Consider the following 14190-nt stretch of genomic DNA (forward strand, 5'->3'; position numbering starts at 1 on the left):
ATGAAACTTGGCATCAGTCTTGATCGACAGTCAGATACGCAACAAAGTAATCCTATTAGGATTCCGTTTTAACCTTTTGAGGTAACTTTTGAGGAACCATAAGAAGTATGCAAAGGCGGTCTTATTGCTTCAAGCAATTTCTAATTTACAACCGGACTAGTTGTAATGAAGTAACGTCACATACGTTCGTCTCGTAGATTCTAAACATACAGATGAAAAGAAGAGGAGAAGGTAAGGGAAACTACCCATAAAGTTACTTCATAAGAAGAAGAAACTCCTTCATTGTTACAGAAATAAGGACAGTTTCAAGCGCCGACTGTAACTAATATTTTTGGACTTCGTATCATCAATAGATAAATTTTATTTGAAATTCCAATAAGGTCAGCTTATTTACTAGTCGAGTACTGCGTTCTTTACGTAGCTGATAGAGGGGTCGATGGCCAGGGTCGGCAATCAGACGGCCTTCATGTAATAAGTGACGTAGTTAACATAAGATTAACTGGCGGTATATTAAAACGTATATAAATACTTTTCTTTAATTTTTTTTTTTTGAGTTGGCGAAAGTAACTAACTTAATGATATATTTACCAATACTTATCTAGTAATTTTGGAAGATTTCAACTTTTCGCATAGCGAATGAATTATTATCCGATTACTTTCCTATTTTCTCCAACTTCAAAAGAAATAAACTCGACGTAATGTTTACACAGTCTTAAGTAGAGTTTTCTCTGTCCGTTAAAAATAAATTTCAAATTTAATAAGTAATAAAACAAACAATTCATAACAAAAACTATTTATATCCTACAATATATACATTATTCGTCTTTTTTCTTACGCAGAGAATCTTTAAGTGCATATCTTAACAATATTTTTATAATTAAATAAATTAATTTACAAACAAAATAAACAACGAGTAAAATAAAGCTTAATAACAATAAAAGTACAGTATAGACATCTAGTAAAGAGCTTTCGAACCACGATTTGTTAGTAGCTGGCAGAGGTGGTAGATGTTTATGCCTTGCTACATACTCGGTCCAATAGATGGCGCTGTCCATCACGTTCTTTGGACGGTCATGCCATAACTCTGAAACTCGCTTAGCATTATCTTGCATTCTGTAAAAATAATATAAAATATAAGATTTTAGAAAATAATAAATGGTAGAGCTTTTCTTCATTGCATTGGTTCATTTAAAATTACATAATTGTTGATATAACTCAACTATTTTTCAAAATACTACTACTCCATCTTGGCTCTATCTAGGTCCTCTCAAAATTATGAATTATTTTCCATATATACCGTCACAATTATAAGATTAAAAAGATTTTACTGATAAATGTTTGATATATCTATTCTTATTTCATTCCATTAAATTACTTACTTCGAATCAGTCAATTTTTTAAGTACTTCAGCTAAATTTTCCGCGTTTATATGTTGAAAATGCATAGTTAATCCTAACCCACTTTCCACTACCGCAGCAACGTTAGAGAACTGGTCTCCGAAGAAGGGAATAGTTAGTAATGGTTTTCCACAATGAGCTGATTCAGATATACTTAGCATTCCGCCGTGAGATACAAACGCTATGACTTTCGGGTGACCTGGAATAAAAAAAAGGTTCATGTTATAATAATTTAACACTATATTCTTAATAATAAATATTTTCTCGAAAAATACTTATAAGAAAATTCCGGGATTTGAATTGGCAACTATGACATAAATTGATACCTTCGCTACCAACTCTATATTTTAAAAGAATACATAAAATATGCCTAGAATCGTTATTGAAACGCGATGTTTTCTTACTAGACAAAGTAAATTTCCGCATCGATAATGCGGATCTGAGCGAAAAGTGGACTATTTTCCTGTTGCCCCTCATATAACAACCTAACAAATCATATATTTACTTAGAAAAGATCCAAAAATTACTTAACAATAATACAGTTAAAAAAATAAAATAATATGCTATTAACCTTGACAGGTTTATAGCATATTTAAGGTCTGTTATTAAGATATTGTTTATTTTGATTTCCATATATCTACAAATGTTTTCAGTAATAGACAAACAAATATAATAGGAACCTATTAGTTTATAGTCACAGACAGACCGGACGAGGTAGCGTGGTTATTTATTAGATAATTCTTAACCTCAACCTTGATGGCTTCAACGAACAGGTGACGGCCGTACAAGGTCCCCAGACGTTTTACTTTTGATTCCGCTATTAAGTAAACCTCATTTACTGATAAATTATAATAAAAATAATTCCAAAATATTTTAATTAAAAAGTCATAGACTTTTTTCCGGTCTCGCTTTAGAAAATATTATTATAAATAGATTTTTTATCTTCGAACCAACATTTACTATAATATAAATAGACAAAAGTGTATTTCAAAACAGAACTAAAGAATATTAAAAGGCTGACGGCAATAAAAATACAAAAGCTTTAAATTATCTTGATTTTTCTAATAAGTGTTAACTTTAAGTAAGAGTACGTTAACACTTATTAGAAAAATTGGTAAGGAAATACTTACATAAAATATCCAACTGCGGGAACCATGTCGATACAAGTACGTTGTCGTTTCCAGGTGGTAAAGTACTGTTTTCCAATTTCCACAACACCTTCTGGGGAATTTTCTTGAAGGCGAGGAGAAATTGGTGAATTTTATGTTCTGACATCGTACTAGCTCTCAGATTAGAGCCAAAACTTACGTATATTGCACCGTGCTCTGCACTTGATAGGAAATTTTGTATTTTCTGAAATATTAAAACTAAGATTTATTGGAGTTGTACCTAATGTGTTTCCTTTCTGTTAGAAAAACATCTGTTAAAATTTGATGCAGAATGCTAGACAGAACGCCATCAGCTACCAGTAGAAAAAAAAGAAAAGAAAATAAATACTTAAGTAGTATAATAAATTTAAACGGAGAGATTGTCTCAATAATATTCTAAATACATTCTAAATATTCAGTAACACAGAAATAGAGTTTTATCTATTAAGTACTTTTTTAATAATTTAGTATCCTATTTTAAGGTCACTAACGTTTATCTTGAGATTATTATTATCTATGAGAATACTTTACAAGACGTAATGTTTGTGTGTTATTGTAAATCACATACAAAAACTCGTTAACAGCCAACTAGATAGATACAAAGTGCGCGATAAGCAGAGTAAACCTAGTAAATATATATAATATAAAAAATATATAAATATTAAAATATAAAAATATAAAAATATATAAATATTTTTTATTATGTAGAGTCATTTCCAATTACGAAAGTATCAAAAATCAATTACAAAGTTGAATTTTGGTCTCATGACAATTAGCGTATCTGTTAGTTAGTCTTGTGTCCTAATTTAAAATAATTTCAAGGGTTATTTTTTTTTAATTCACGATTTATCCCGCTAGTCTAACTTTATAAGAAATATGTATTTTACTGAGTTTCTCGATCCGCTCAAACATTCATTTCTATTCTTCCCTCAACTAGTAAGAATATATTTTTTTATAAGAATACTATTTTACAAGGACTTACATCTGGCACAGGTTTTATCTTTTTAATATGTATCCCGCCAATCTCAAGAAGTCTCGGTGGAAGTAACCTAGCTCCAGTTATTGAGTAGTGCTGGTTCGAAAACATCATTATCATCCTTTCTTTAGCAATCTTTTCGACATCAACTAGAACATTTGGAACATGTTTATTAAAAACTTCAGATATTTGCGCGTTTATTTGCCATCTACCGATAGTGCTCGAATAAAAATTCATAAGGAAATTTCCAACTTTTTTATATAAAGATGGATTTGAACCAGCATCAGAGAAATAATAAGCGTCGGTTCCTATATCGAATGGTATTCCAAGTCGGGGGTAAGCCCAAGGCAGTAAAGTGTGAGACGCTATGCCTATAATTGGCGCATCGTAGAACACAGCAGCATACACAAGTCCACAATCACTCATAAATTGTTCCACAAAAATGACGTCAAACTTTTCTTTTTTCTCGCGAAACTTCTTCATTTCTTCTTTGATAAAATAGTTCTCACAATCTGCTCTTACAACTTTTGGACCTACTCTAAAATGAACATAATAATTGTACAAAGCACTCAACCAAGGATAAGAATTGTCATATTCAGACATAGGCATTATCCCATGAGTTTGTTCAGCATTTAAGTTTATATAACTCAAATTTCTTGGAGGATCCAATTCCGGATAATTGTTAATAATAGTTACCGAGTGTCCTTTAAAAGATAACTCATGAAACATTGATTTAAAGAACATATAATGACTTTGTAAAGGTATCGACACTATTCCTAATATATTTAAGGCGCCCGCAAAACATATTTGCGATAGAGCGAAAACTAGGATGAGCTTATAATACGTCATTTTAGGGTCAATCAACTCGCGATTCTGATTGCGGCAACGATCAACCGCTACGAACGTTTGTTGTACACTGAGTGCGAAATTAACAGGATATATTTATCATCGCGATGTGTGTGTTTGTGACAGCGGGAAAATTAGTAGGCAAATAGTATTAAGTAATTATACTACTACTTTAGTTGTAATCATATCAGCTATTGAATTTAAACATTATGGTAACTATCCATAAATTAAACTTTTTCTCTTTATCTATCAATATACTGAAATAAAATTTAAAATGTTGTTTTTTGAGTTGCTGTGTCGCGGACTTTCGTAGCCGATAGCGTTCCTCGGCGCCAGAGAACTAGATGCATCTCTGCTTTGTTAAGGTGATGACATCGTATCATAATAGACTGAGATCCGGCCGTTGAATCCTGCATAAACGAGTTTTCTTAATTAAACCTATATTAATGAATAATACATGATTAGTAGAACAGATTATACCTGGGTTGCCTGGAAGAATCCTGCCGCAATCACCTTTAATTACATTTTTTCGTAACTCGTTTTTGGAGAAAATTGCACCCATACGTTTTTTATATGAATCGCACATCATTTGAAAGATAATCGCATAAGGAATTGGAAAATTAAGGGTTGCCAGCTCTCAGTCTGCCGCAAGTCTAGGGTTGCCTGGTTTAAAGATGTCACTAAATGTTAATAATTTGCACTCATGTGTTTTTTTAATAAATTATATATCAAATTAAAGCTTATTTTTTTCTGAACACTATAAAACAGGGTTGCCTGGAAAATTCCTGCCGCAAACAGGGGTTGCCAGCGTTTGAAATATTTTATTCCGATTCCGTTTGACTATGAGAATAGACGATGAAATGCGCGGTCTGCCTTATGTTTTAAAGTAAAATATTATATAATAGAAGGTCAATCTTAAAATCAATGTTTATTCTAATTTTTCACCTGTTAAATGATGATTTTAATCATATTAAGTACACGCAGAAAACTATTTAAAGATGAAATCATTCTTATTTTTCAAGTAAAATATCCATTATATTGAGTCTTCGCAAAATTTATTTTATAAATAATATTTAGTTAAATAACTCTTTCAAAACAACTAAATTATCTAATTAAGTAAATGTTTACAAATATCGATCTACTATAAGGTATTAATTACAACATGTTTCCTTAATACAATGAGAGGTGACAATTATCGCGGATATTTTTTTTATTAATTAAGAAAATATGGAAAATTACATTTCAATAAACAATCTCTCTCTCTTCGCCCGCTGCTTGTTTGATTTGACAACGCCGTCCGTATCCGTAGAAAGAACTATGGCGCCCATCTTTTTGATACGAATATTTAGGTTTTTGGAAAGTAAATGAAAACTATTCAACTAATAAAAACTATTAAAATATAGATAAAAAAATGTCGTTAGCAAGAACTTGTCCGTCTATGCTGATAGTTTTTAAGGCATTTAGGTCTGAAAAAATTGTTCTTATAATTATAATTATAATCACTCACTCACGTCCCTAACTTAGTGTTACAAAACTGAGGCAACTCCCACGGCCACAATTGTCTACATTTTATTAAACTATATAATATTAAACATTAAAGTATACTTACGTTTTGCATTAGAAAATAATTAAAAAATACTTCTTTATATTTTTGTTTTAAAACAATGAACTTTTTGTAACACTATCAATAATAACCGTGCATTGTGTCACTATTTAAAAAAATGTCACTGTATTTAAAATTCATTTTTTGGCGAAACAATAACATAATTTTACACTTTTAGAGAGATTCCTCGTTAAATTCTACCACATTTTCACTCCTGCCGCACAAAAAACACATCTTCATATTTGTCAAGTAAAAACGCCTTTACTCCAAAACGAAAGGTAAGTAACTAAGTAATATGCTCAAAAACAACTCATTTGGCCATCTGCACTTTTATTGCATTTAGAAACAATACATCTTCGAAAATAATTTTATTGCATTTGGTTTGCTTTGTTTCGCACCGCAAAATGTTTATCTATAGTAAAAAATAGACAACTAATTGATATTTGCCGACTCTTGGTCATAAACCGTAAATAGCGTTTATTAGTCGGCATTACTGTCGGATTTTCTTCGAATTTATTTTGCTAACTTAGTTTTGTTTATTATAATTCTATTATATATATATTTCTTTCCTATGCAAATTATTAAAAATTGCGTGAGAAAAAAAAATTGCGGCAAGCGTTGTCAAATCAAACAAGTAGAGGACGAAGAGAGAGAGAGAGAGAGTTCATTGAAATGTATTTTTCAATATAATTAATAAAAAAAATATCCGCAATAATGGTCACCCTTCATTATATTAAGGGAACATGATGTATATGTATGTATATTAATAGTTTATAGTAGATCGATATTTGCAAACATTTATTTAATTAGATAATTTAATTGTTTCAAAATGGTAATTAAATTAAATACTAATATTTATTTATTAATTTAATTAATAAATAAATATTAGTATTTAGAAAATAGATTTTGCAAAGGCTCAATATTATAGATTCATTATTTTACTTGAAAATGATTCATTATTTTACATGATCTTTAAATAGTTTTCTGCGTGTACTTAATATGATTAAAATCATCATTTAACAGGTGAACAATTAGAATAAACATTGATTTTAAGATTGACCTTCTATTATATAATATTTTACTTTAAAACATAAGGCAGACCGCGCATTTCATCGTCTATTCTCATAGTCAAACGGAATCGGAATAAAATATTTCAAACGCTGGCAACCCCTGTTTGCGGCAGGAATTTTCCAGGCAACCCTGTTTTATAGTGTTCAGAAAAAAATAAGCTTTAATTTGATATATAATTCATTAAAAAAACACATGAGTGCAAATTATTAACATTTAGTGACATCTTTAAACCAGGCAACCCTAGACTTGCGGCAGACTGAGAGCTGGCAACCCTTAATTTTCCAATTCCTTATGCGATTATCTTTCAAATGATGTGCGATTCATATAAAAAACGTATGGGTGCAATTTTCTCCAAAAATGAGTTACGAAAAAATGTAATTAAAGGTGATTGCGGCAGGATTCTTCTAGGCAACCCAGGTGTAATCTGTTCTACTAATCATGTATTATTCATTAATATAGGTTTAATTAAGAAAACTCGTTTATGCAGGATTCAACGGCCGGATCTCAGGGTATAAGGTGTATGTACGTATAGCTGTTCCTGATAGTCTTAATTTAGAGGATCACTACCGACTCGCGTTGAATTCCCTGAGTGGATGGTTAGAGTTACACGTCAGTCTAGTCAGTTACCCCTCCTTGCGTATCCTTTTCGGATAACGTCCGCATTCTCTGCGTATGGACTAAGTACTTAAATACAGAATATTGGCGGAATCTGTTATATGGAAGCACCCTCGTATCGCAACTATCTCGAGAAGAATCGTCTGTTGGGCTGAGTAGAGATCTATAGGATATGACATAGATATATAATATAGGAGTGGAAATTTATAAGATATCACTAGGTCTTGACTGATAGCCGCCAAGAGGTTTGCACCGATATGTTATACATTTACAAGAACTTTAATGTATATTTAAAATTGTTAGTTAATAACTTATTAAAAAAGAACTTTAGCTTGATTAATTTAATTGAAATGATAATGGAGAAAATAAACATAATATTCAATTATAATAAGATTTACTTTACTTTAGTAACACAAAGTCAGAAACTTTGTTACCTAAATATAGTTTGTAGCTCTACATTATTTTGATATTCTTACAAAAACCGATTGCTTAAATGTTGTAGTTCAAACTACTATTTAATAATTAAACCAATATAAAATTATAAATTTAAATTATTTCAATGAAATAAAAAATAACAAAAGATGAAAATAACGACTTTATTAAAAAATAAACAATTAAATTGCTTATAAATTTAATTGGAAAAAATATACACAACATTAATTACATAAAATTCATTTAATTAAGTTAAATATATAAAAATCAAAAAAAACATCAATTTATTACAATAACTACATTAAAATAGTCTTTTTTGAACAATATATAAACAGACAGCCAAAAAGAATAGAAACGCAAAGAACATTATAACTTTGTCTGTAAACTCTCGTCGGCCATATTTTTTTAATAACTTGCTAGACTGTGTGATTGTACTTCCAGTGTTTTCAAGTTCAGCTTGTGTTCCCTGAAATAAAATGTTTTAAGAATATTAAAACCTATATTATATTCATGCTTGATTTCAAAAGGAATATTTGTGTATAACTTGTCCAAAAAAAAAGAAACATTGCTTCATAAAATATATAATTGATCCAATTTACAGAGATTTAATATACTGGGCTAGGAAAATGACAAAAATTTTAAATATTATCACATGATTTGTTACAATCAAACATATGAGCATTGCAAGATAGTAAAATACAGACAAAATCTAGCTATAAGCACAATAGTTTTATTTTCTAGCTCTGGTAAACAAAGAATAGTACAGAGTTCCACCCCTCTACAAATATTGTCTAGGATTTGGGTGAAAAGCAGAAAATGGACAGTCTTGATATTAAATTCAATTTGCCTACTCCCTACAAATACTCACATGCACTATTGAACTGGAAGAAACTAAGCTATCTAAAGTATCTTGGCTTCTTTGTGTTGTAGCGGCTAATTGCCTACTAATAGTTAACAGATGGTCTGTAACACCTGAAATAGAAAAAAAAGCTTATCAAATATGTTAATGTTACAAATACACAATATAATTATTATTATTGTAAGTCATCATTTCAAATTGGAATATATTCTGACTGCAAATGAGTTGGTTGTGAGTTTGATCTCTTAACAAAAATAAAGATTGGTATTGAAACTGTCTTAATACTAGGTACTCTCTGATTACCCCGCGAAATGTGAAATATAGAAATACTAGTATATTATTCAATATCAGTATTTTTAGACTATATAAATATATAAAGTTTGCCAAATTGTATAAATCATTAAACTAATAAAAACAACTATCTATTGACCTGTTGACATTTTTAGCAAACTGTCTCTATCAGCTTTCTTTTTTCTATTCCTAATAATGCTGTCCTCTCCATTGGGAGACTTTAATAAGTTCTCTCTTTGCGCTTTTTCAATTGCAAACATGCTGCTGATATTAGCTTCTTTAAATTCTTTTAGTAATCTGTAAAAAAAATTATCTCAAATTAAAATTTTCGTATATACTTTAAATTTATGTTTACTATTTATCTTACCCCGATAGCAGATGTCTTTGTGAAACCACTTCTAGCATGTATTTTTGATCCCCAGAATCAGTAGCATAAGCTACTAAGTTTTCTAATTCTTCTCTTAATAAGGAGATTTTGCCTCTGCCCTTTTCGTTTAACTCATTTAAAGTGTCCATTGATTTTCGGCAGTCCAAGATATCCTAAGGCAAAAATGAATATAATTAGCATATAGTTAGCTTGGTTGAGTATCAAACTAAGAAAAAAAACACATACTTGTATGATTGCCTTTACTTGAAAATGATATGTAGCTAAATTTTTAACAAAATTCTGGTAAGTAACATCTGAGTTATCCATTTTAGAAAATACTCTCTGATTGATACCCGAATGAATATCTATAGATAAGTTCATTTTGGCATATAATTCTATTAATAGGTTCAAAGTGGAAGACGAGATCCTATAATATAATTACTAATCCCTTTATTTACAAACAATAAAATCCATTGAACACAAGGAAAACGTCAAATTACAAAATATTGACCGAGGTCCAAGACAACTCAATGACAGGACACAGAAGTTTAAATTGTCACAGATTACGTATTAGAAAATTCATTGCTTATCTGTAGCACAAATCGGCATTGTGGCACAAATCGGTACGGTACGGTACCGTGCCGTGATACAGCTGACGCTAAAAAAATATTACAAAATACTAAATGGTCTACAAAAAGTTTTATCTGTATTTGCAAGTTACAGTGACAATAGTTAAAATGTATATTAGTCCAAGATCCCAGGGACACATGCAATTTAAGAACATAAAGCTATTTATAAAACGAGTATTGGCTATTGTTATTGATTAAATGTTATTGGTCAGTTCAAAATAAAATGCTTCACAATGGTTGCCAGTAACTCGTATATTTATTACACATTATATTTAAATTTCAGTACATGTAAAAGATCGATAATTTATTAATTATAATTCCATTCATAAGCATTATCGTCTAAAAATAATTTATGATGCGCTTTGTTTCCTCGTAAGCTTCTCCGACAGGTTGGACAAGAAGGTCTAAATCTTACAGCTTTTAAAAGACACTCGGTGCAAAATACGTGACCACAAATGGTCGACGAGACAGATTCCGTGTCGAAATTATTGAAACATATAGGACACTTCATGCTTAAACATTTTTTTCTTTTTGATTTGGGCTGAAAAAAAAATCTTAATGATAATATCTTCTTATAATCATTATTTTGGATAGTAAAATTACAACTCATATAAGGTACGGTTATTTATATCTCATTAGTTCATCTCGTCAGCTACTTTATATTAGAATCCATATAATATTACTTGTATGATATCAGCTTAATGTATTTTAAAACTTAAAGAAGTCCATTCCAGGATTGATGGGTACAAACTCATTGATACATCACTGTTTTAATAAAAGTGAGTTTTCACCGTCAGATGTATATTTATATTTGGTCTATTAGACGAAATCCTATGCTAGGAACCAGCGTGCAATACGTTCATAATGAGAGGTATGTAAAATTGTGTAAATTACGTATAACAAATACTAGATTCAAAATGACTACATTAAAAATCTAAAAAGTATATACTCGTATGTTACTTTGGAAATCTTTGCAACACCCTTGTCCTCATTCTTGACTTTTCTTTTTCTTGGAGATTTTATTTTCGTTAATACGATCCCCGTAGTCGTGATGTCCGAATATTTATTGACTTTCATATCTATTCTGATCAAAATCACAGAAAATTTAACTCACGACAATTATTTCTGACAGAACTTGTAAAAAAGAGACATTTTTCTTTCTTTTTTTGCGTTCAAAAAATATTTATTAAATAAATTTACTTGAATTATCACTTATTCGAAATGTTGAACTTATTTTCTTGTTATATATAAATAGATTAAATATTGATTAAAAAATGTTTATTATATAATTCTACTTAAATTTATTCATTATAATCGAACAGCGTTAAAATCATCACTAATTACTTTCTTACTTTCAAAGTATTTCTTTTCTATTCTCTCCAATTAAAAATGGATATATACATATATCATACCTATCTAATATAAGTCTGGGTTTAAACTCGAATAATAAAAGAAACAGTTCTATAGAACAACATTTTATTTATTTCTTCTTTCTTATTTATGTTTGCTGTACAAAGGGAAAATTGAAGCATTTAGATAACTAAATATATACCCGTTATGTAATAACTAATTATTACATAACGGGTATATATTTAGTTATTATACTTAATGTTTTTTATTATCATAAAAAGAAACGCGTAAATTAGGATAGGATTTTACTCTACAACATCGTTCAGAACTGCAAAGATGGAATAAGCATTGTAGAGGGCCTGGAAAAGAATAATTGTGTTAACACTATATATATTTTTTTCTCAAGAATTAATATAATCTATTGATAAAATATAATTTGATTATAGGAGCCTAAGAAAATATATATTTTTAACTTCAATAACTTATCTTTACGTGTCTCCCGTATTTAAAAAAAAATTGACAAAGAGGTCAATCGTTGGACACAAGTGTGTAAACGGGACAGGTTATGGGTACATTCGGTACAACGGGACAGGTTATGGGTGGGTGGTACATTCCCACTCGTGAAATTAAAATATTAATAAATAAAAAAATAAATTTATTATTTCCTCGCTCTGGTATAGAGGCAAATCGCGGCGTTGAATTTCGCCTGCCAATACAACCAATATGCATTGTATTGGTTGTATTGGCAGGAATTCGATGGACTATTGGGAAAGGAATCGTCGTAATGGGAATAGGTTTTCTTAACACTAGATTTTCAGGTTTCCCTCTGCCTACCCTTCTATGTGCTGTATATAGCGTAGCTTAAAAAATAAATATTTCTTTTTATTAAAAACCATGAATTTTAAAATATTGTTGATAAAATATATAATAACTTTACCTGACTATAAGTTTGTATGCACATTATGGACATGCCTCCAGCACTCAACGTGAGCGGTCTTTGGGCCGCTATGATTAAGATTAATAGATCTTTTTGTAAATCTTTCGGCCATGACGTCCAACCAATCTCGTAAGCGGCATTAGCGATACCTGTACTCTGGATCACAACCACGTTTAATAAATGAATGCTAAATAATAGTCAAGTCTTCATATTTTGAAAACTATCGTTTATATTTTCAGTGTGACATTTTTAGATCACCATAAACGATCCAAAGTAAAGCCACTAAGAATAACCCATTCAGAGAGGAGTATGTATATTATTTTCCTTTTTTTTATGTATTTTATGTATGTAGGTGCAAAAATGACGCGTCAGTGGGTCAATGGAATCATTTACGTTTGAAACAAATAATTCTACCAGCCTACCATGAAACCTGCCCAATTATACCTGCATTAAATAAAATGGGTAACGGTATATTAAAATAAACTTACTTGGCTTATCAGTTCGTCTCCTAAGTAACAGAATATATAGGCGTTGACCAAAGCTAGGCCCAAATATACTAGAAAGCTTGCCAATAGTGTCTTTTCTTGCAGACTTACCTAAAGAATATGGTGTCTCATTACTACAGATTTTTTCAAATATTCAAATGATAGCTAAATATTACTTACGACTGTCACCATAAGCGCGTTCAAGCAAAGCTCAATTGTCACTGCTAGATTTTGAATTAAAAAGAACTCTTTAAAAATACTCGTAAATGACTTGGAATATCTGTAACAAATATATTGCTATCACTTACACCTTATTAAATTTTAAAATAATTCTAAAATCACCATACCCCATTATGCGAACGTGTTTTTTAATTATATTTTTAAGCTCTTCCCTCACAAAGCGATCCGTTTCTTCAGAATAGTCCAAGTTACTTAAGCCATTCTGTAGTTCTTCTAGCTGGTCGCAGAAATACATAATAATACTGCACACAATGCCTTGTATAGCATACGCTCTGAATAAACATGGGACGACGAAGCCTATAGCTAATATTTGGGTGGCCATTAATAAAGAAGATCTGTTTTCGTATTGATCAAAAGGCATCCAAGCTTCAATCGTCATCTCCAATTTAAGTTGAGCAACAAGCGTGAATGCACCAACTAGTATCGTTGCCACGAGCGTTATTACTATAACATAAATACCCATAACCATTTTCCTATCATCATTAACTTTGTCACTAGAACTTCTTATTTCAACAATTAGAGCTCTCAGTTTCTCTCTTTTTAATACGAAAAAGAATATTTTAAAAACGAAATTGTAAGCAGCGAGGCATTTATCCAAATTGGTCATGGCTATTGTTATATCATCCCTATATTGATAAGTTCCTATACCAGTTAAAACAATAAACATTATTGACAAAAAATGAAGATTAATTTCATATATCTTATAAAGAAATAGTTTATCTCTGTTCCAATTTTCTGGCCACAACCCGACAAAAGTAAGATATTTTAAATTGAAATCAAATAAGTCCCTGTGAAGTATTTGCTCACTTATAGCCTTTAAGACAGCCATTTTGCAAATGAAACGTAAACTCCATATGTTAACTTAATTCCATAATCGTCCAATCAAAGTTAAACTTCGTAACTATTATAAAGATAGTCCAATAGTAATTTCCTATAAATATTTG

The 14190-nt window shown here is 30.3% G+C and overlaps 3 protein-coding genes across 3 annotated transcripts; all 3 read right to left on the bottom strand.

The window, feature by feature from the left end:
* Positions 1–777: 777 nt before the first annotated feature.
* Positions 778–4455, bottom strand: LOC146527850 (UDP-glycosyltransferase UGT5-like). Its single transcript, XM_085205075.1, has 4 exons — positions 3528–4455; positions 2528–2750; positions 1380–1596; positions 778–1113 (listed from the first exon to the last, which is right to left on the bottom strand). Exons 1-4 carry the CDS (start codon positions 4368–4370, stop codon positions 816–818), a joined length of 1581 nt encoding a protein of 526 aa, XP_085061201.1. The 5' UTR covers positions 4371–4455; the 3' UTR covers positions 778–815.
* A 3781-nt stretch (positions 4456–8236) lies between these two features.
* Sec20 (vesicle transport protein Sec20) lies at positions 8237–10114 on the bottom strand. Its single transcript, XM_085205106.1, has 5 exons — positions 9852–10114; positions 9606–9778; positions 9378–9535; positions 8957–9060; positions 8237–8554 (listed from the first exon to the last, which is right to left on the bottom strand). The coding sequence occupies exons 1-5, from the start codon at positions 9984–9986 to the stop codon at positions 8390–8392; spliced, it is 735 nt and encodes a 244-aa protein (XP_085061232.1). The 5' UTR covers positions 9987–10114; the 3' UTR covers positions 8237–8389.
* A 1621-nt stretch (positions 10115–11735) lies between these two features.
* LOC146527852 (odorant receptor 13a-like) lies at positions 11736–14162 on the bottom strand. Its single transcript, XM_085204373.1, has 5 exons — positions 13354–14162; positions 13187–13286; positions 13010–13117; positions 12522–12677; positions 11736–11943 (listed from the first exon to the last, which is right to left on the bottom strand). Exons 1-5 carry the CDS (start codon positions 14073–14075, stop codon positions 11890–11892), a joined length of 1140 nt encoding a protein of 379 aa, XP_085060499.1. The 5' UTR covers positions 14076–14162; the 3' UTR covers positions 11736–11889.
* Between the last annotated feature and the right edge of the window lie 28 nt (positions 14163–14190).

This window comes from Heliconius melpomene, chromosome 20 (genome assembly GCF_056956725.1).
Source record: "Heliconius melpomene rosina isolate 202511_hmr_F chromosome 20, ASM5695672v1, whole genome shotgun sequence".
NCBI classification, from domain to species: domain Eukaryota; kingdom Metazoa; phylum Arthropoda; class Insecta; order Lepidoptera; family Nymphalidae; genus Heliconius; species Heliconius melpomene.